Source organism: Cygnus atratus, chromosome 13 (genome assembly GCF_013377495.2).
Source record: "Cygnus atratus isolate AKBS03 ecotype Queensland, Australia chromosome 13, CAtr_DNAZoo_HiC_assembly, whole genome shotgun sequence".
Lineage (NCBI taxonomy): Eukaryota > Metazoa > Chordata > Aves > Anseriformes > Anatidae > Cygnus > Cygnus atratus.
Genome location: NC_066374.1, coordinates 3,465,683 through 3,488,824, shown reverse-complemented (window position 1 = coordinate 3,488,824; position 23,142 = coordinate 3,465,683). Strand labels below are relative to the sequence as shown.

At 45.3% G+C, this 23,142-nt stretch overlaps 1 protein-coding gene across 6 annotated transcripts in view; it reads left to right on the top strand.

The window, feature by feature from the left end:
• Nucleotides 1-15,847: 15,847 nt before the first annotated feature.
• The window catches only part of DCX (doublecortin), a 79,626-nt gene continuing 72,331 nt past the window's right edge, over nucleotides 15,848-23,142 (top strand). For 2 of the 6 annotated variants that reach the window (XM_035541568.2, XM_035541566.2), the window contains exons 1-2: nucleotides 15,911-16,054; nucleotides 17,598-17,988. In XM_035541568.2, coding sequence (XP_035397461.1) covers nucleotides 17,625-17,988 — 364 coding nt within the window. In that variant the 5' untranslated portion in view covers nucleotides 15,911-16,054; nucleotides 17,598-17,624. Of the gene's footprint in view, nucleotides 16,055-16,604; nucleotides 16,740-17,597; nucleotides 17,989-23,142 lie in introns of those variants that run through there. The other 4 variants (XM_050713331.1, XM_035541569.2, XM_035541570.2 and 1 more) reach the window with 4 other exon arrangements.

The window sequence follows — 23,142 nt, the reverse complement described above, 5'->3', positions numbered from 1 at the left end:
AGATTTGGATACCAGGCCTGGAGCTAGTGCCATGAGCAAGTAAGAGCAATGGTAACGAACTCTGACAATAAGCACTGAAGGTGCATGGGAACTGTAACCATGTCTTACTAGGTTTCTATGCAGCATATCAAATACAATGCTGAAAAGCTCTGGTTATGGGTGAAATAATGTGACTGTCCCAAAAAGCACTGTAGATGTGGTCAGTGCATATCAAAGGGCTGACGGATGATTCATGATCCATTTCCCTTCAATGTCAGGAAGGAGGCTGGGATGTGGATGTAATATCCTAAGAGAATAGATAATGTTGGGTTACCCATTATTTCCATCTTTTTTTCTACTTAGCATTGCTTTTTTTTTTTTTCTTTTTTTTCCCCAGAAATCCATGCCATACTGCCAATTTTCATGCAGTTACACTTAAAAGGCTTGAATGTATTTTTTTGATCCCACTGTTTTTGGATTCTGTATTGTTACTAGGCTGGTGCAGAGCAGCTTGTCTACAGTAGTCTTCTGTGCTCTTCATCTTCGCATGATGCTTTAAACTGGAAGTTTGGACACTTTCTAGGTAATCCTACAAATGTCCACTAATAGCATAACACTTTTTCCTAGAAATGATTCCTACTGGGTGGTATGTTGAAGATCAGGCCTGTTTTTGGTTACAGCTCTGAGCTTTGTCCTAGATTTCTCTTCTAGGTCCATCCCAGGATTTAGTTTTCTGTGCCTCAGTTCACCACTTAAACTGGCTTAATTCTGTGCTCTCCCATCTTTCTGTCTGATGTGCTTTTAAAACACATGATGGTGGCTGACTGTCTTTCTTCCGGTGACAAAAATGGCCTTCCGTGCTCTGTTGTCTCTTGAGTACTTTGATTTACACATTGATTTCTACATGGCTATAGATATGTCACATTAAGGAAAAGCTGGTGCTTGGCAACACAAATGATCGCAACACATCACCTTCCCTTAATGACCTTGGCCAGACATCCACAGGTAAGGGGTGTAACTGCCAAACTGACATTTCCCTCAGGAAATGCTCTGTCCCTCCTCTGGTTCCCCCCTCCCCTTCATTTGGAAAATCTTTGATAATTAAATCACTGCAAAGGCAAGTGATCTGTTGTTATAATTCATTCGATAATTCAGCCTAAACCCCAGGTTTCTCTTTGCACAAATGAAATTTGCTCTGTTCACAAAAGATTGACTCCCAAGCTACCTGCTTACTCACACAACCCCTTTCTTAATTAGATGGCTGAAACTAGCAAAGCGTGGCCTTCTTCCCAGGACAGATGACCTTAGGGAAACAAAAAGGCTTTTCATTAAAGAGGTCCTGGAGACTCTGCCATAAAGAAGAGAGATATATTCATTTCTGGAAGAAGAAGATACAAAGATACAATTGCTGCTTGGTCACTTACTGTAGACAGCATCTCCTGTTCTCAGGAGAAAGGACGGGTTCAGCTGTCACACTGGGGACCCCTTATTCTGGCTTCTTACTTTTTTTTTTTTTCCATTATTCAGCTATGTTTCTCTTTACTTTAGTAGGTTTTGCTTGAAAGAACTGGATAAAGTTTTAATAAGTGTTGTCTTGGACACGAAGAACAGCAAGACTTGGTCTGGAAAGCACAACCTTTTTCCTCTGTAGCTGAACGAGCTGCTCTGTAAGTGCCAGCAGACCCTTTTTTGCACTGCATAGTCCAACTACTCAAATGTTAAGCAGCACCTGCAGGCAAGTTGCCACTTGAAAAATGAACCAAGGCCATGATGATTTCTATTGCTGATGTCTTCAGATTAAGCTTGGATATTTTTCCATTAGAAATCATAGTGGTGCACTGGCTATTAGCTCCACATCCATATTGAAATGTTACACTAAGGATCCAGCTAAGGACTTGAGGATCTAACCATTCTTTTTGGCTTTCATAAACTACCAATCTATCTGAAGATAAATTTCACATATCCAGGGTATCAGGTCTGTGTTACCAGAGGACTGTACCTGGACTGAGGCAGGCTTTGAATTGCCTGGTGGGAAAGCAGTGTAGCTCCAAACCACCCTCAAACACTGTAACAGTGCCTGGTGCTCAGCCATGCCATGGAAGTTGTGCCAGTTGGAGAGCTGAAAGCAGGAGCAGAAGAAGAAGGAGATCATATATAACAGGTTCAAAGAGAAAAGCTGCCATACCCTTTGTTTACTGCAACAGACATTTCTTTACCAGCCCTCATGCCTTGGGGACAACTAGAAAAATCTCTGCTTAATTGCCCCTGTGACCTGTAAAATGGACTATAACAACTTTCTGAAGATTTCACTTCTGCATCTGTAAGGGCTGGAGATCAAACTGGTGCATTTAGTTAACACTCCCTGCAAACCAGCTTGTTCTGAGTCACCCATTGCCTCTGAAATCAAAGGACATTTGGATTCCTAATAGAAACACCTGTGAGTTTTCACTGAAAGTTTCCCTTTGCTGTATCCAGAAGGTTCCCTGTTTCTTAGACGACACGATGGGGATTCCTTAGCAAGCCGTTTGAATGCCAGGGCTCTTTTTTCCTTGCCGCCCATTTCTTGTTCAGGGCAGCTGTTGAGGTACAGAGGGTAGAACCATATTCTGTTTCCATTTATGTGTGAAATCCCTGCAGTGATAAAAGGTTGGTTCATTTCTCACCAAGTACAGGATCTGGCTGATATTTAAACTCACAGCAATAACAATTTCATTACCTTTGAGATTTCTGTCACTGAAAAAGAATGGATTGACATGCTAGAAGCCAAAAATATCACCCACATCTTCACTGCATATCCCATCACATTCTTTTATTTGGTGTCAATACTCATTTGCAAACAGCAGTAAGCATCAATAGGCAGTAATAAACAGGAATATCCAGTGACAACCACTTTGTATAGTAGATGCTAGCTGGAAGTTTCTAAATAACATCTAGGATTCATTGTTTCTGGATACTGTCAAGTATCCCAGGGCTCCAAAACATTTAGGAAGTTATTTAGACAATAAATACTACACAAGAAGTATTTATAAATTTATAATAGACTAGAAGGAGCCCCAAAACTTTACAGCATGGAGCCACCACTAACCATCTGGAGTTGGCAAACAACCCAGGGGTAGGTTAGTGCCCAAGTATTACTACTAAGGTTTTACAACAGCTTCAGAAAGCATCTGTCTTGCTGTGTCTAGGGGACACAGAACTGGATGAACCCTGACCTGACCTAGCTTTCTAGTTTGTGGCCAGCCAAATCAGCATTACCTGCTGGCCTCCTGATTGTCTGGTGATATAACTTTTCCTCCCTAGAATCATCCCAAGCTAGCACATTTTCATTTTGGGGAAAAGGGCAAAAGTCTTTGTCATGTTTCATCTAAAAGACAGCTTGCCTCTTCCTTACAGAGAAAGCTTTGTTCTCATCTGCTTCCAGAGAAAGCATCCCAGCCCTACAGCACAGCAATATTGCAGTAGCTTTCTGCAGGCATGACTCTCACATGCAGTTTCATAAACAGTAATTTTCTTTAAGGAGCCTGAGGGAAAGAGAAGGGAAAAATAGGGGAGAGTAGTGGGAAGACACTCACTAGACAACTTGACTTTTCAGGAAGATAGAGCCATAGGCTGATTTATATCCTTTTGCCAAGGGAAGGCAAACATAGTTGTCTTGACTTCTATATTTATTAGACTCGAAATGCCATTCCTTGCAGCACAAAGATCTCAGATTTTAAGAGCCCACAATGGCAGGAAAGTAAACCAGCATTCTTGTGTAGCAAGCTGTTGTAAAATTTAAACAGTATTCAAGTATTGCAATTTATCTACCCTAGCCTAATGCTGGTAAACAGCAGGGAAATCAGCCCACCCAATTTCCATTAAGTACTCTGAGCAGCTCCACCTGGCCTCTGCTCTGAACCAATCCTTGCCAGCAAGCCTCTATTTAGAAGGTATGTAAAGCTTTACCAGGGGCTGTTACTTGTTATGTTCTACAGGTTAGTTTTTGCTCTATTAGTATCACCAAAAATTAGGAGTCACTAAGAATTTAGACTTTAGGTCCTATTTCTGTGTTTAATAAATAGCATTCTTTTAGCCTATGTTCCTGAAAAAAGTCTGTGTGCTGTCAGATTGTCAGACAGTGGCTGTTCTTGTGCTGATGAGCTAGTCACAATGCAGAGTTTGAATCTGAAAATATATTTTGGGCTGTGAAAAAGACCTAGCTTCACCTGTGTGCTTTTCATACTGCAGCATCAGAATACCAGGTAAGGAAAACCTCTGTGATGGCTTGAGCCACTTTGGCTGAAGACAACAAGCAGAGTCTTCAGAAGGGCTGTACACCAAATATTAGACTCTGGGCTCAATCAGTGAGAGAAACAAACTCTGTATGCAAATATGGCAAAAAATCATGCTGTGATGGCCCTGCTGTGCTTCTGGTGCTTGGGTCAGGGCATTTACAGTGTTCTGGAGTTTCCCAACTCAGTATAGGGGGATAAATACTTTCCTGAATGGTTCTTTAGCTTCTGTACTTTCTTTCCTTTTTTTTTCTTTTCTTAATCCTCCTCTCTGGTAAGGTTACCTCTTTATTTATCTTATGCTAGCAAACAGACTGGAAGTCAGCTTGTTTCCAGCATCTGCTCCTCTTAGGCATCACGTACAGCTTCTTTAAGAGTACTTCTCTCTTCCTTATTTTTTCCTGTATGTCCTTTCTCTTGCTCTCCCTTCAGTCTCTCCTATACTTGTGCTCATTGCTCTAACTCACCCCTGCTCTCTACCTCTTCCAAAGCATCACGGCTCTGCTGGCAGTGGGCCATCTAGCACTCCAGATGGCTGGCACTTGCTGCTTCTGCCACAGGCTGGGGTAATGAGCTAGCTATTTCAGTAACAAATCCAATGCAATTTGCTTCAGGGAATAGCTATACCAGAATGAGTTATTGCCCGCTTCGTTTCTGAAGGATGTGTTCCCTGCTAGCAAAGACCTCTTTCATTAAGGTCCCTCTGAATCTACTCCAGAACTCCCTGGCTGAGGTGTGGAGCAACCTGGCTTCTCATGAAGGTATAGTAGCGCCTCTCCTCCGCTTTGGGGCTGCTCGCCGTTAGCATTATACCGCCCCTTGGCTGTTTTTTTTTTCCAGCTGGTATGTAGAACAGAAAGGAATCAAGAGCTCTTTTGCCAGCCTGCGCCATGATGCAGCCTATTCCAACTTGTGAATTCGTGTTGTGTGCTAGGTTTCAGTGCTCTAGAAATCTTTTATTTTCTTAGAACCAGGGCGTTAGGTCTTGTATATGACTAACTCTCCTCATGGATCCCATTTTGTAACTTCTGAACATTTTGCAAACAGCAGACACTTTGCAGTAGTTGAGCCAAACCAATGAATATTCTGGCTGAAACTGGGTTGGGTATGCACAGGGTAAAATTTTACCTTGAAACTAGTTCTGATCCCTGGGAAAGTGAGTGGCAGCACATGGAATAGGCAGTGCATGGTGATGGGGCTGTGTGTGGTGGGGGAAAGTGGTGTCTATAATGTTATGCCTCTTCTTGGGTGTCTGTAATCTGATGGGCTCTAGATGAACTGGAGAGGAGAGTTTTGGTGGGGAGCAGCAAAGTTGAAACTGATGGTCAATTGCTTCCTAACAAATGCAGTCTGGTTTAGAGCTATCTACCTCCTTTTGGGGGGCAAAGGTGTACAAATGTATTTACTAAACATGAGTGTGAGAAGCAAAGGAGAGGCTCTGAAACAGTTTCTCTGTGAGGGATGTGAGAGGCCATGAAGAAACATAAGGAAAAAGCTGGGAGCTGCCTGCTGTGCTAGGAACAGTAACTTGAAGTTGGTATGGGAAGCCCAGGAGATGAAGATGAAGACTGTACTTGCAGCAGCTGTTTGAGACATCATGTGTGCTTGTCCTGGGGCCTGTCAAGTAACTTATCACTCTAGCATAAACACAAATATACCACCTTCCACAAGACAGCTAGCGAGTTATCATCAATCCCTGTCACAGCGTGGGCTCACTCCTCTCTTAGAGACCCACATGACCTAACACAACCCCCTGCTCTGTAACAAATCTAATGTGCACAATGACACATCCACAGCCTGCTAAATCCTGCAGTGGATTAGGAATGTATTTATAGAAGCTGAAATGAATATTAACAAGCTGTCCTCTGAAATTTAATTGTCTCCTAAAATTGCTAGGTTTTCAGCCAACATAAATTAACATAAAACTACTGCTAACATCTCTGGATGAGGGGGGTGGAAAGCAGCCCTCCAACACAGTGGCTCCAGATCCTAATTAAAAGCAGTAGTTCAATGAATGGGACCTCCTGTCTCCTCCCCTACTAATTAGCAGGATATTGCTGTAATCTCCTCCCTTGCTAGACAGCTTACTCATCTCCCCCTTAATGACTCCAAAATGGTTGCTTTTTCAGTAGTACTTTCCTGCTGAGTTCTGCTTGGGAGTTACCATTATATATGGGAAAAAATCATGTTTTTCAGTTCTTCAAACCTTCTCCAAACCAAAACAAAAACCTCAAGTTCCCGAAGCACGTGTCTGGGTTTAGGGTTTAATTGCTGGGAATACTGATCAGTTTTCGCAGTCGCAGATCTAAACTCTCCTTTCGTAAATGCAGAAGCACAGGCTCTAGAAAAGGCTGGGCTCCCGTATGAGGGGAATAATATTCTGCATGTGCTCTGTTTGTGGGGGTCAGGCTGGCAAGGCGTAGTTGGCAGGCAGCATCTTTCTCCTGTCTGTCAGCATACAGCTCAGCTGCTGCCAGCTACATGGATGCAGAGTGGGTTGTGGCTTGCCTGAATTTGTGTTCTGGCTCTGGTCCTTGAGGTTCTGATGTGTACCTGGACACCCTGTTCCTGTGTCTATGGGCTGGAATAAAGTGTGCTCCTACTAAAGAAGCTTTCACTTTAGCTTTGCAAGGACCATCAGACCCATTAACCCGTAGCCTTTAAGCATCTAGGAAGAATCTGAACACCTAAAACACTATTCAAAATGTTTTCTGCACATAAACCCTAAAACACCTCGTGCCATGAATTGTCGGAGGGAGGGAAATGTCTGAACAGTAATTTACAGCATAAAGTAGAGGTTCTCCTAGAGCTGGATAAAAGGAAACCTCGGGCATGGGGATATGTAGAAAATGGTTTGTGTGTGGCTGTATAATCTGCCTGAAATGCCAGTGTGTGTGAATTTAAACGTGCGCTTCAGAAGGTGCTGCTCAAAGGAAACTGCTCTTCTGCAAGGGTTTTGGAAGTAAAAAGGGAGACTGACCCTGAGCCATACCAATCAGCAGCCACCTGCGTGTGTGAGCTTCCTTAGCACTGAGGGGCTACCACAAATTTTAGGGAATGAATTAGACTATCCGAATGGGTTGTTAGTAATACTGCAGAGGCATTTCTACTGCAGAGTGGCTGAAGTAGAGTCCAAAACAGCTGGATGTCCTCCAGAGCCTCTGATCGCCTTCCAAGATTGAATTGCAATGACAAAACTTCTCAGGTCCTCTCGCTGCCTTGCCAAGGCACGAGGGCAGCTGCCTTGGGCTGCCCACGCTGCTGGCCAGCATGGCTCCACCAGGCACTGCAAACCTCTTAGTGGGTTGCCATCTGCTGGCACTACCTCTAAGTGCTTCCTACTGGGGGGAGCAAAGAGAAGGGCGTATACAAAGGGGGGTGTGGGTCAAGCAAGCCTGAAATGTGACTGCCTGATAACTTATTTTCTCTAAGTGTAAGCTCCTCAACCAATTGCCTGTGCTGGTTTAGCAGGCACTAAGAAGAAAGCTTTGTTGTCCTGTTGGGAGCCTGTTCCTAGGATCTGTTCCGATTTGAAATGATTTACCATCACCACCCAACAGGCTACGTGAAACAAAACAATAATTTAGCTTCTGCAAAGCCTTCATTTCATCTGACATGAATCAAGTCACATCACAATTAATGCTTTAATGCAATACTAAGCTAAAACTCTGCCTCTGGAGCTTGTTTCCTCATAGAATAGCTCAAAGCATAAACTGGTACAGTTTAAGCCAGGGGCATTCTGATTTTGAAAATCCTGTAATGGGAAAAAAAAAGTTCCTTTTCCAGTTTAGGGATAAATTACTTAATCCTGTTGTGCAAACTGGAAAAGGTGTGTGTAAATCTGGCTGCATCATTGTCAAGAAGCAGCGGTCTGGGCCTGACCAACCACTGAGGATGATTTGAGAACTCAAACTCACAGGCTCAGGCGGGGTTCCTGAGGCTGAGTTTGCTGGTGATGTTGTTAGGTTCTTGCAAATGCATAGTCTGTGCTGAAACTCATACGCAAAATAGCCAGCTTATAGGAATTGGATTGCTATGAGGAAGTTAAAACAAGTCTATCAGATTAGTTCCCTGAATTAAATCATCGTAATTAAGTACTAGCTGTATTGTTCAGGTTTACCTGAATTTCTGGTCACAGGTGATCACTTCTAGCAGGAAGTAATGTGATGCTGTGCAGACACTGCATGTTATGATGATGAATACTCATTATATGGCCATCAGTTCTGTATCTGGGTAAGGAACAGACCGCTGTGGATGCTACTGCTCACTGAGTTGAGGGGAAATGACCATATTTTAGAGCTTGCAGTGTCCTTGCATAATTCCAAGGCAGAAAGCCAAGATCTTTCCTGTTCTAGCATCTTGCTTCTCTGCAAAGCGGGTAGGAGGGTGTGAAATGCAAAGTGTGTAAGGAGAGGTCATTCATTTCTTTTTTGCCACAGCAGTTCATCTAAACAACCAGACCAGCTGTTATGCCTGCAAGTCCCTCCCGGCATTTCATGGCCCACAGCTAGTGCACTGCTGCTGGAGCATGGTGACTGCTTATCAACCCCCGTGTCCTTCCCAAACAGCACGTTTGGGAGCGGCAGTCACTCCTAACTGATTAATGCTTTAATAGGGATCACTTTTTTTCGCTCCTGATGCTCAGTATTGCCACAGGGTGGCATCATTGTTGTCTTACAGACACCTATGGCCTAAGGAAGTGGCCCAAAGCAAGAATGGTTTGCACTGAGGTCCTGATGATGATTGCTGCCAGCAGATGAGCTCTCATGGGTCCCCGCAGGTCTCTGCTGCTTTGCGAGGCACAGTGGAGGTACCTTTTGCGCACTGAACTTATACAGTCACTCTCATCTGTGGCGCACAGATATTTCCTGTCACATCTGCCAACCTCACGGGGAACCAAAGTGCGCTGGTGGTACTTGCACTGTGAGAGTGATGTGTGTGCGATGTGGGTAATCCACTCTGTTGTGATTAGCACTGCCCACAGTAAAAGTAGCCCTCTCTCAAGGTCCCTCTTTCACACCTCTATGGAAGAAGCAAGGAAGGAGGCCTAAAATGGATATCCCAAAGTGGAATGTGGGAAGTACATACAGTTAGAGAACAAGAAATTTTCTCTAGCGTGACCAGCCCAGAGGTGACTGGGTTTGTATAGGCTTAAAAGTAAGGCAAGCCCTACTTTAATGACTGGCTGTCAGGGTTATGTCTGCAGAAGTAGCCCACAACCTGGAGATTTGGACCAGTGGCATGTAATAACTTTATCTTAACTTGGGGGGGAGTTCATAATGAACAGAACATGCATAATCTGAAGATGAAATGCCATCAGAATCAACAGTGGAGTTTCTGGTGTCAGCTTCAGGAGAACTTCTGCCTGAAGCCATCTCTCACTTGTCAGCACAACTCTGGCATGCATGCAGGGAGCAGATGAGCTGCCGAAGTTCAGATCAGAGTTTCAGTGCTTTTAAGTACAGCTATTTGGAAGGCAGTGTCTTGAAGTGTTTCCATACCTTAACCTTTGTTTCAGAGATAAAACCTACATGTAGCTCTTAGTAGGTTCTCAGGAGGTATCTAAAATCCCTGGATGCATTGACAGCTGCTAGAGGCAGGACTTTGCCTATCACATTTTTCTGAAACCTGCTTCCTTCACGTGCTTAGAGTACTCAAGGATGCCTTGTACCACAAACAGACGGTGCTGCTGGCTCCTGCATGCAACACCCAGCTTTCCAAAGCCTTGTAGTAATCTAGGAGATCGGGTTCAGTTTAGCATGGTGTCTGCAGAGTTGGATCTAGTTGTTGGAGAAAGCTGACTGAAGATGTCAGCTGTGGTGTATTTTTTCAGCTATAGCACATTTTTTTCATTCTGGCTGACTGTAATGAGTCTGTGTCCTTCTAGAGTGAGGGACTACATCTATGCAAACAAGAATGTGTTCATTGGTATTTTAATAACAATCTTTGTGTGCTCATGTATTCTAATTTGTATGGGGTTTTGAGCAGATAACATCTCAGATTAAAATAAATTTGTTCATTTCTGTATCTACCTTTAAATTTCAGTGTAGATTCAAAGCAATGATTATCAGTTTCTTAGATAAATGTATGCCTGAAGAAAAATAGCAAAATAGCTAAGCAGTATATGCAGCCATAAAAAAATCATTTGCTACTGTTCTCTGTGATTTTTTAGGGTAAAACAGGTTGGAACCATTCCCTGAAAGTAATCAGACACCAGCACAAAAGCACTTTTCCACTCTGCTCTCTCCATTCTTGGAGAGTGTAAAAACCTTTGAGCTGCCTCTATCTCAGCTGTTATACTGGTAGAGGTGAGCAAGCTGAATGACAATTATTTCTACTATGTTGCTGACAGCTCAGCATCTCTGCACAGCAGCTGAGCTCAGCCAGAATCCGCACTCTAAATACTGATTGCTCATCTTCCAGCAGACAGGTTTCCTTAGAGCCTTCTACTTTCCCTGGGAGTTTGTCTCCCGTGTGCTGCTGCTGGAGATCAGGTGTGTTGGCACAAACATGGGCTGAAGGTGAGCCCTCTACTAGTAAGGGCTGTGTGCTCCAAAGACGGTGTGGGCATCAACTGAGAGTACTTACAGGCAATGTGTTGGGATACATGGATGTGAGAAATGCTTAGGACTATGGAAAAGGAGGATCTGTATAGGATGGGGACTTCTTCACACACTGGAATGAGTTGTGATTCTGTTGTGGTTTAGCCCGGCTGGCAGCCAAACACCACACAGCCGTTCGCTCACCCTCCCCCCTCCCTCTCCAGGATGGGGGAGAGAAACAGGAAAGTGAAGTCTGTGAGTTGAGATAAAGACAGTTTATTAAGACAGGAAAAATAATAATAATAATAATAGTATTAATAGTAATAATGTGTACGAAATAAGTGATGCACAATGCAATTGCTCACCACCCGTTGACCAATGCCCAGCCTATCCCCGTGCAGCCGGCCCCCCCACCCCGGCTAGCCACCCCTATATATTGTTCAGCATGACGCCAGATGGTATGGAATACCCCTTTGGCCAGTTTGGGTCAGCTGTCCTGGGTCTGTCCCCTCCCAGCTCCTGCTGCATCCCTAGCCTGCTCGCTAGCAGGACAGAGCGAGAAGCTGAAAAGTCCTTGGCTTGGTGTAAGCACTGCTCTACAACAATTAAAACATCAGCATGTTATCAGCGCTCTTCTCATTCTAATCCAAAACATAGCACCCTGCCAGCTACTAGGAGGAAAATTAACTCTGTCCTACCTGAAACCAGGACAGATTCAAAACCAAGAGCATTGAGCTCGCCTTCCTATTCCTCTTGTAAACTTCGTAGGCCTGTAGTCTGCCAATCATACAGGATGATCATGATTTTCTTGCAACTCCAAAGTTCAAAATGAGCCTCAGAGGTTGAGAACTCCAGGTTGGTGTAATTTGTCCTCTTATTACTTATAGTCTTTGTCCTGTGCTGTGCTGAATATCTTCTCAGAGTTCAAAAGCTCCTAATGACTACTGAGGCCACAGAAGGCATTTTTCATCTTCTGTTTAAAATTTTAGTCTTGTAGGTCAATTATCAAGAAACTTCTAGTCTTGGTCATGAGTCTACTGTTATGATGCAGCCCATGGACAACCTCTGTGAACGGAGACATCTGGATTTCTTGTGGTTCCATTTGTCATGACCTTAGCTAGAACTTGCAAGCCATATATCATACTTAGTTTGATCAGCAAAAACGTACTGTCAACCTCTGTGAGGCTCTGCATGTCCCCCAGGGTAGAGGCAATGCATGTGGCAGATGTTTCCATGGCTTTCTGCAAGCTTTGCAAATTGCTGTTAAGGAAAAACAGTGCCACTGGATTGCCACCAAAATTTGGCTTGTGGAACCCCCTGGATGTGGCAGGATTTGTATGGGATAACATGGGGTACTGTGGTGGGGGTGTTGCATTTTCTGCTATCAGGAAATTTGTTTTCAGCTGCAGAAGAAAAACATTGATTTAGATGGTTTGCTTGTAATAGGGAGGGGATGAGCCAGATGAAACCCAGTGCAAAAGGTTTTCTTTGAATGACGGTCGTGTGTTTTAGTGCTTTTTCATATCTGGATGTGTAGGGAATGTCTTCAGTGAGTCATTGAATTACTCATTATGAGCTGCATTGTTTCCAGATACTTACAAAGGGTTTATTAGCCCAGGGAACGGCCTTTTCACTTGCAGCACGCGTACTGTTGATCCCACAGAGCATGCATGGCCCATTTCTCCCAAATTTCAGCAGAAGTTTATCTGAAGCCAAAGTAATCTGCTGAAGTTGAGAGGTGTTTGCCAAGGGTACAGGGCTACGGCACGGAATCATTGACTCAGCACAGCTGGTGGGATCTGGAGGCCGGCTCCAGAGCAGTAACAAGTCCCATCCGAGGGGTGCTGGTGCTGGGAGGTGCAGGTGAGGAGCCCCACACAGTCTGGCTGCTGGAGGTGGCCATAGAGCTCAGCCAAACAGTTGGAAGCTTCAGCTTGCACCCTCTCCTCCTTCCCCAGGCAGAAAGCTTTGTCCCTGCTGCTCCCTGGGATTTTTAAAGATTCAGGCTGTGACTTGAGTCTGAACCGCCTCTGCAGAGGTTACAAGGCTCGGAGTGGTGAAGCCATGCTGTGGAGGTATTCCTCCACCCTTCTCTCCCCAGCAGCAAGCTGACTTTGGCTTACTAGCATTGGTATTTAAAAGACTTTCAGATGTGTGTGGTCCCTGTAAAAATAAATCTCCAAAGGAAACAAATGTTATGTGGTGAAAGTCTGCCAAGTCCCCCTTGCTTATTAGCTCTCAGTATCATGTAGGAGGGATTTAACTCTATAGGTTAATACAGGATAGTTCTTCAAGGAACTGTCAGCTCCTCTGAAAATTCAGGCTTAAAGCCTGTTGCTCTATAGGGTCAAGAGTGAGCCACTGGCCTTATGGGCCTTAGTCTTTGACTGCTCTGACACATTTAGCAGAGCCCTGAAATGATCACATGTGATTTCAGGGGGCTTTGGCATATAAGATCTCATCAAACAAGGCTTTGAAAGGAGTGATCAAGGATGACATTTTGAAAGCAGTCCAAAAGCACAGAGGTTCAAATAAGAAAAGTAATTAAACGTGCATCTAAATAGACTGACTGGAGTACGATGATCCAAGACTTCCTTCAAAAGCAATGATTGCTTGATTTAATTTTTTCCAGAATTCTCATCTGTGGTGCAGCCAGACTTCAGCTGCTTATCACCCAAACTTACATCCTGATGGGTAAAACGTGCTGTGCTATCAAGATAGAATTATTTTATAGAGCTCAGGATGGTGTATAGCAAAGCAACAGGGTGGTGGTGTTGACATAGAAAGAACTTAAGACTGACTTGTGATGATAGAAACTGGATTTTCTACTTATATGTAGAGAAGTTAGCAGAGAAGTAGTCACAAAATCCCTTTTACCTGCAGTCTGCTCCTCTCCAAAGTACCGCAGTTGCCCAGCAATGTCAACAAACACGTCTTCTTCCAGATTTAGTTACACAGGCAGAAGTTTAAATGCTAGCTTCCTGGAGGAAAGATGATTCACCTGATTTAAAGCAGATATTTTAATCTGAAAAGCTAAATTTATCTTTCCCTTTTATCTAGATGAAGTTATTGATGGGAAGATATTTTCCAATTCCCAATATCTCATGCTGCCTAATATGGTTCAGATTAGTGTCTCAGAGGATATTCTCTTCTGAAGTAAGTTTTGACCAGCATTAACTCCTTGGGGTCTTTGAAGTATCTCATCTGCCTGACCAATAAAACCAGTCAGAAGTAGGCCCTTACACTCACCAAGAAAGGGTTATTTCTATGCCATGTTGTGTAGCCCAGGAGCAAATACCAGGTTTCTTGCCAGAGTAGTTCTGCTTAAATCTGAATGCTTTTAAAAGCAAGTGCCCATGCTTCAAAAAGCTTCTGGCAGTGTCCTAAGCAAGCATGTCCATATAGACACACTTCATCTTCTTACCAGTGGGCATGGTCTCAAATGTGGAAAGAAGTCAAAAGCTACCTGTTAGTGCTGTCCTCAGCATGCCCCAAACAAGTCATACTTGGGAAATAAGTTGTACGATTCCACTGACTTCATGAATTTTGTCATCCTGCCACGTTGCCCCTGACTAGTATCCAGATGCCTCAGACACGACCCCAAACAGTTTGCCTCTTCTGTGTCTGTTATGTGCACCACTGAAGACTAAGTTTGTTCTTCTCTGTTCTTGCTCCTACTGCACTTAGCACATGCATAATAATTTGTACCTTTGCATTTAAAAAATATGAATACATGTATAGTTACAACAGTCCTATAGGTAAGAATTGATAATCCTGGACAGATTAAGCACATGGTGATGCATGTCCAGATATTTTCTAATTTGGGAATGGGAAGGAGAATCCTTGAATTCTTGCATCTGCATGTAGAGACCTACTGACATGCCCTGAGAAGCACAGTTCCTGCTCTCTCCTGTGGTCCCCTCAAATGTTAATTGCTGAGGAAGGAGAGCAGATCTGTGGCTTCCTCTTTAGCGATCCCACCAAGTACAAAGGGGAGCAGCTGACAGCTTTTGCAGAGGGTGCAGAGGAACCTTATATGATTAAAAGGATGGTTTCAGGGAGTAAGAAAACTTTACAAATGTCATGTGTGAAAGTTGCTGGGGAAACAAAGAGGAGCTTTTAGTGGATTTGTCAGCATTCCTGGACTGTCATATACAAGGCAGACAAAGCTGGAATAAATACTAAATTTTTCTGTATAAATGAGTAATGCGCCAGAATGACAAAATCTGATGTTTTCACTCAAAACAGACACAGCATTGTTAGGAAAGATTTCCTTCTACAGATGGGTAGACCCTCCCATTTCCAAGGCTTATTCTTTTCTAACATAAAGAGGGGACCAGCACCAGCAGGGTCAGGAGCGGGGCTCGCAGTATTGCTCTTCCCCTGGCAGAATGGAAATCTTTGTCCAGAAAGCAGGTGAAAGATTTTGCTGTCTCAGGGAAGGAGCCTCTTGTGATTTTGCGACAGCTGAATCCTTCTGCAGTGGAATCCAAACTTCTCTTCGTTTGGGATTTGAGCCAGGCTGAATCCGTTGGGTTAAGCTTGTGGTGATTGACTCCATCCCCAACCCCTTTGGGTACTTGAATGAATTCAGAGCTCTGGCTTTGGCTTATGTCCAATGTTAACGGAGAAAAATTATTCAGGGCCACTGCATGCGGAACCACCAAGTGAATTGGCCCTTCCTGCTTGCCAGTGTAAACCATGAATGCTGTGTAAAACCCATACAGCAGCAAGACTGGGCTCAGTGCCACTGGTCAACTGTTTTCTTAGTTGCTTTCCTAACACACTGGAGTCCTGTGCCAGCATCGTAACACATCGTAGGCTTATAGCCATGACCTCCCTGTACTGGTAATCCTATAAAATTGGTGCATCAGTCTAATTAAGCTCTTTTTTTCAGTGGGGCCAGATGCTTTCTTGGTGAAGCTAGAGCTAAGGAGAATTTTTTTCCCTTCAGAACACAGGCTCCAAACTTGCCCCTTTAAACTCTTTGTTTACCTGTCTGTTAACATATCCAGAGCTGGAAAGAACACACCCTGTTTTTTTTCCCCCCCTCAGATACAGAGAAGACTACAAGCAGCTGAATGATGATAGAGTAAAACCCACCGAGGCAAAGTTACCGTGAAGGGATCGAACAAGGCACTAGGACCTAGGAGGCGTCTCATCCACCCTGGCAGGAATTTCTTGCTTGGAGCTCAGACAACAAAGGCAGAGTGAGCCTGGTTTTCTTTCTCTCAGCATCTCCACCCTGTGCGCTGAAAACCGGTGAGTAGAGCTCTTTCGAGTGACTTGCATGCAGAAAAGTAACAGATGTCAGATGGAAGGAGGAATCTTTCTCTTAGTATCTTGCAGCATCTGCAGAGCATTTTTAAAACAAAACCCCTGCATCCTCTGATTCATTCCCAGAGTTGCTTGGATGTTTCATTGTTCAGCACATGACACAAGCCTGAATCTACCCCAGCTAGCATCGTGGGGAAAACGTTCTGAACTTGGGGTTTCTCTATGGATTGCCTGCATTGTCATCTGCTTTACCGCAGGCTGGGGACAATGATTTTTCACGTACAGGTCACGGTGACATTGTAAAATGCAGGCAAGCAGCTCAGTTCTGGCAAATGTGAGGGGCGGGGAAGAGATAGCAACAGCTTTTCCTACATTTATACCTGGCTGCCGAGTGCGGGCTGTGAATCCAATTTCTGCCCCGTGTTAACATGCAAGCAACATACATGAGTTGCATGTTCCTGGCTGTGCCAAGGGAGTGGAAATCTTTCTGTTGCAGGGCTGGGGGATTCCTCCTCCTTTTGTGTTGGGGTTTGGTGCGGGAGGAAGGTTGTTCTTGGGCATAAACTAAAGGCTATGCAGAAATTCCTGATTAATGACTGTCAGCTCGAGTCCCTGCTTTTCGCTGCTCTTCCCCTGTGCTAGGAGCCCCCTGTGCTCAGAACAATGAAAGGTGAGCTGGCAGGGGCGGCGTGTCCCTTGGGCAGGGGCACTTCCAGCAATTAAATCACTTAAGGCTGGAAGGGGGTTGGAAATAGCCCCTTTATTTTCTCCTCCTCATTAAACGGGAGCAGAAATGCAATTCAGAAGCGGCTCAGGCTGCTGAAAAGAGCTCATAGAAGCCTCGTTTCAATGACAGATTTTTTCTTTCCAGTCATTTCTTCTTAGAGATGTAGGCTGGTCCTGGGAATTGATTGATGGGCTAGGAGGGGGCTGCGGATAGGGGGAAGGGTGGGCTGGATCTCATTGCTAACCCTTATTGAACAGGCTGTCACAAAGAAACTGCTTATTCCCCTGTGACCATTCTTTCATAAATGCCAGTTTATTCTAATGTTAAATATTCAGATGCTCTGGTTCCTTCCGTGATTCGACAGATTGAAGGGCTGACTCACTGGGATCTCCTTGTTTTCTGTTGCCAAAGGAAACCTCACAGGGCTCAGAGGTTTAATTCATTGCCAACTGGTGTTTGGATGAGTTTTTTGGGGCCGAGCTGCAACTGTCATGTGTCCCTTTTGGCCCCGAGTCCCCTTTTACTGCACTTTGAAAACTCCCAGGTGCAGGAGCAGACTGCTCTCTAGAAATGTGTTCCCTGCCCCCAGTAGTTGGATCCCTTTCAAAACGCGAGGACCACTCCTACCCTCAGCCCCCAGAATCGATACAAATCTGGGTCAGGGGAGGGGACGCTTCCCAAATACATCTGTCCTGCTCCAGACACAGCGCTTGCGTTAGTGTTGTTTTTCTCTGGCTTGTGGCTCTGCCTGGCTCTAACCTGTCCCCTTCACACTCCTTCTCTCCCCATCTTCCTGCTCAGCTTCAAATCTTTAGGGTTCACCAAACTATGGAACTTGATTTTGGACACTTTGACGAAAGAGACAAGGCGTCCAGAAACATGCGAGGCTCACGTATGAACGGGCTGCCCAGCCCCACTCACAGTGCTCACTGTAGCTTCTACAGAACCAGGACCTTACAGGCGCTGAGCAATGAGAAGAAAGCCAAGAAGGTGCGTTTCTATCGCAACGGGGACCGCTACTTCAAGGGGATTGTATACGCTGTGTCCTCTGACCGCTTCCGAAGTTTTGATGCTCTCCTGGCTGACCTGACCCGCTCCCTGTCCGACAACATCAACCTGCCTCAGGGAGTCCGCTACATTTACACCATCGATGGGGCGCGGAAGATCGGGAGCATGGATGAGCTGGAGGAAGGTAATTAGCATCGCTGCCTGGTGCAGTGAGGAGGCGGGGTGAGGAGGGGGCTGCACCACTCAGTCTGCTGCTAAGGTCATGTTTCCTAGGGGCTCGGGGATGCTTCTGCCCCTCTGGGCTGAACCTGCCCAATCTCCTTGTACCCCTGGAGAGGTGGCAGCCCCTGGGGAGCACCTGGCACACTTAATCTGGAGCAGATGTCTCGCCAAGCGACATCTCTCTTGGCGAGACATGGCTGTATCCAGTGCTCAGGGGGCTGTCTGAGGGTGTCCCTGTGTCTGTCCAGGCTGCGAGGGGGGGTCCCACTGGGGTGGATAGGTGTGAATGGAGAAAGGGGAGGTGCTGGGGGTGTCATCTGCTGGGCTTGGAGGTACTGGGGGTGTCATGCAGCGTGTGTGTAACGGTGGGTGGACTCATGCAGTGTGTGTGATGGGGGTGGCAGGGATTTATGAAGTCTGGGGGGTGCATCGGGGGGCTCATGCACAAGGTGGGGGGGGCGTGGGCTGGGCTGTGCTGTGCAGGGGTGTTGGGAGTGGAGTAGAGTGTTGGGGTTCATGCAGGATGCCCATGGTGGGGGTGTGGAAGGGGTGTGTGAGCGGTTCACGCCGCATTTGGGAGCGTGGAGGGGTGTGTCGGGCGCTCGCGCAGTGTGTTGGGGGTTAATGAACAAAGCATGTGCACAGAGATGGATTTTAGGGGGTTGCACTTGGCAAAATTTGGGGATTTATACATTTGTGTGGAAGAATGTGCAAGGAAGGTTAACTGCAGAGGAGGCACTGGGATTCCTTGGTGGGGTTCATGCTCACGGTGCACTGCAGTGGCTGTGTGTGAAAGGGAGAGTGCCGGGGGCTCCTGTGTGGAGCTGTGTATGGAGGGGAGGTACAAGCGTTCAGATGGGGGGTGTGTAGGCGGGTGTATCTGGGGAGTGCTTCTGCAGAGACTGTGCGGTAGGGGCTGCTGTGGGGTGGGCTGCTGTGGTAGGTTTGTGGGGAACTGTGGAAAGGCATCTAATGAGTGGAAGATGTGAGTGTGCAGGGGATGCTCAGGGCAGGTTTGAGCGTTCCCTGCTTCGAGAGGGGCTGGCAGTGTTGCCTGTTCCCCTGGGCATCGCTTAGGCTGTGGGATGAAGGATGAGACAAAAATCCATCCTTCTGTCTGGGATGAGTTTGCTCCCATGGAGCTCAGTGCCAGCTGTGTCTGTGTGTGGGGAGCTCCCTCTGCAGCAGGTGGGTGCTGCCAGGAGGATGCCCAGGACGAAATTGCTGCGTGGCCGTGCTCTGCCGGCGGCACAGCCTGAGCAGGGTGCGTGGAGGACACCCACAGCGACTGCTTTTCTCTGCCTGGAACGGTTCAAATACTCCATCCTTTGTGTGGATGTACCCTATTGCAAGAAAAGAGGTGCTTTTCCCTGGTCTGTTTCCTTCCAAGCAGATCACCTGGCTGATTTGGCTACTTTAGAAAAACCACAGGGCTTTTGCTGTTAATAAGACAATGGCTGTGAGCCTGTGTGAGCCACTGAACTGCAGGGGCAGCCTCAGCAGCGAGTCATTGTGTGACCTTGACTTGAGCCTCTTTCCCTAGGTCTCTCTATCTGCAAGTGGGATACTCATTTCCCCAAGATACTTTGTGGGGAAAAGCACACAATGGAATGATACCAGTTTTCGTAGATTTTTACTGGGAACAAGTTGGTGTCTTTCAGAGAGCTGACGCAGTCCTAGTGGAGTTATTCTCAGCTGAGTTACCATACAGCTGTCAAATGGAGGTGTGGCCTCCCTTAATTCTAGAGATTCTGTTCTTTGTTTCTGTGCTCTCTTTAATATGGCTACAGCCTTTCTCTAATGACAGCTCTCAGTCCTGCTTGTCCTAGGTTTTGTGTATGTCTTCAGGAGTAACTCTATAGGAGAAAATGCAGTTCTCTTACACCCTTCCTGCTTTCTGTCAGAAGTTAACGGGCCTTTCATTATTATACCTGGTTTTCACTTTTTTCTTTCTGCAGATAAGTACTTAATTCTTGAAAAAAAAATATATATTTTTACTGGTTGGGGTACAGGCAGGATGTGCTGACATTTGGGTTCTGCCAAAGCAGTAGCTGGAAGCAGCACTGAAGACATGTCACAGAAACCAGAATGGGATTGTGTTGCGGTATCCCCAGCAGAGCATCAGCAAGGAAAATACAATGAGCAGAACGAAAACAAAAGAATCCAGTGTCTCAAAATGCAACAGCAGATCTGTGTGCTGTTATTGACTGTTTAATGATAACATTGCCGTACTGCTGGAATGCCCCACGCATCTTGTAGAAAAGCAATCTTGAAGAGACGTTGCTTTTGATTATTAATACTGTGGTTGCGGCCAACCTTGTGGTAAGCTATTCTATTAGCTTGGGTGTTCACATAACTGTGTGCTAGGTACACATGGGAACAGAACTTCAGAGTATTTACACTGTGGGATACAAGCACAGGATGGGTACTAACAGTATGTTTCCCATATAAATTAGCTTTCTAGTTGGGGACTGAGAGCATCTAAAGCAGTTTAAGTTGTTGTAATGTGACTATTCTTGTAATTTCCAATAAACAAGTAGAACCTAGGAAAAAAAGTCATGAAAGAGGGGTTAATCTCCGTTTGATCTGCAATCACCGGTAAATTACTAATATTCTTTCACATCACACTTCATACTTGATTACTTCAGCATGATTAAAAATGTGTATATGGTGTAGCCTGAGTGCACTTCTTTCTGTAGGGTAGAGGGGTGATATTGCATAATGTCAGTAACCTTGAGACAGCATGTATTTCAGGTCAACAAAAACACTCAGTGTGCTACTAATTAAACGGTCCTTGGAAGTAACCCTTTTGGTCTCCAGAGCCAGACTTTGTAGGCTTTCCTCACCTGGCATTAGGGGCCTTTCTCCTGAAGTTCTGGATAAATGTTTTACTTCCTAATCCGTCCGAAATGGAACGAGTGAAATCTCTCCTATTCTTCTGATCACATCTCTCCTACCCATCAGTTGGGATGTGCCTCCTGGTCCTTTCCAGTACTGAACCCTAAAACCTCATTTTGGAGGCCCACCAGGACTCTGCCAACTATGGAGTGCTTTCTGCTGCCTGCTGAGCTCTCACCTGTCACTGCTGCTTGTTCCATGCTGCCTCCTGTGCCAGAGTTGTCTATGTCCATGTCTCCCAGTGACCTTCTCTCAAAATCCACCATTGTTTTCTCTCTCCCTTTCACTTATAATGGCAGTCTTCCATCACTGCAGTCATTGTCTTAATCTTGACCCCCCAGTTTTCATCATCGGTTTTCACATATCTGTAAATAGTGCCCAAGTACATGCTGCCATTTTCTAGGACTGCATTCTTCCTTAATCTACATGTTGCTTTAATGCAATACAGCATCCTATTACTTCCCTCTTACAGCTGATCCTGACTTATTGGTCAGTTGCTAACAGTATCCTCTACTGGCATGCTCTCTTTGCTAAGTCAGGAGTGAGTGTTGGGCCCAAGTGCTGCTATCTAGCATAGTTGTTCTGGTCAATAAGTGAATCTTGGAAAAGAGCACCAGCTGAACTTCATATTATAAGGGGTTCTGGTGACTGAGGCTTTAGGAAATACATGAAGTTGCCTTTATAGATTACTGCTGAGCCACCATTGTAACAGTTAATTCTGCACCTGGTGCTGTGAGAACTTGAATATGAAAGATGATAAAAAGGAAAGCAGCCATCTTTTCCAGCCTTGTTCACGTTGATATTAGGGCAGCTTACATTGTCATTCAAGTTTCTACTAAAATCCTCGTGCCTTTGACAGGGTGACTTGTTCCTTGGTTCATTTTGAGCACCCACATGCTTATAGACCCATTGCAATGAGATGGCAAATCCTACGCAAAGGAGGCAAATGCCTCAGCTCCGACTGCTCTTTTTCTTTGAAAGGAGGGCTGGATAAAGGTGGAAGCAGATGCTACACACTGACTTCAGCAGAAAGACATCTTCAGAAACTCCATGCTTGGCTATGTGTTCCGAACTCGGGTTGCAACTTCTTGTCTCCATTGTCCCACAGATGAGCTCTGTGTGGGACAAAAGATTATTTTTAGTCCACTCCATAATTCTGCTGCTTTCTCATGTGGCCCCACTAGCTTTTTCTTGACATAATGCAAAGGACAGTGAGCTGTGACTCGAGCCGAAGCCCAAGCCCAGGGCAGACACCTGGCAGTTGAAGTCAGCACAGCCCTTAGTTAACTTCACCCCTGGTGGAGGCTGTGATACTTCAGTGAAGCGGGGAACTGACACTTCCCCCAGAAGCTGGATTCCCCACCTTGCCCAGGTTAATGTTTGTCACTGCTTAGAGGCACTGACCAAACCGGGCATCCTACTGTGCAAGGCACCATACAAATGTGTACGAAGAGAGCTTCCAGCCCAGGGGAGTTACAGTCTGAACATGTCAAGGTGGAAGAAGTTGTTATTACTGCTGAGGAACTGAGATGCAGAAGGGCAGCCTGACTTGTTTGTCCTAGTTCTGTAAGAGAAAAAGATGGAAGTCAGAGCTCTGAGCTTTCTTGTTCAAGTGCTTTCATTTGTTTCCTGAGTCTTTTTCAGGGTCTGGTCAGAGGTCTTCAGGTACTTGCATGGTTCAGCTATTTTATTAAAAGTGGACGTTGGACCTATTTCTAGAGGATGATTTCATGTGAAGAAAAGGTCCTTTGCAGGGTCAGAAATAAGTGTGAAGTAAGCATTTACTGAATCCAAATATAGTATAGGCATGGTGAGTAAAGGCAAAAATGCAGACTGTAGATGAAAATTAATACTTGAGAGACAACAAGTAGTTGAAGCTGTAGATTTTCCCTTCTGAGCTCCCGGTGTGCTCAGGCCATTAGGCAGGGCAGAGCTCCCCTTGTGTTGTGGTTGGAGTGCCCACATCGTGGATTCATGCCCTTGTCCTATGCTGGGCTGCTCTAGTCTGAAATGAGTTTTTGCCTCAGTTTAAACATTACAAAAAGCTGAATGGATTTTTTGTTTTGCTCAGTGGGGTTTAAGTGCAAACGTTCTTGGGTTGTGTGAGATATTCCAGGAAGTGTTTCCAAGCTTTTGTATCCTGTCATGCCCCAGGGAGTCTTCCAAAATCTTGTCCAGGAGCGTTTAAAGTAATCACAGGAGAGGCTCCACCCTGGAG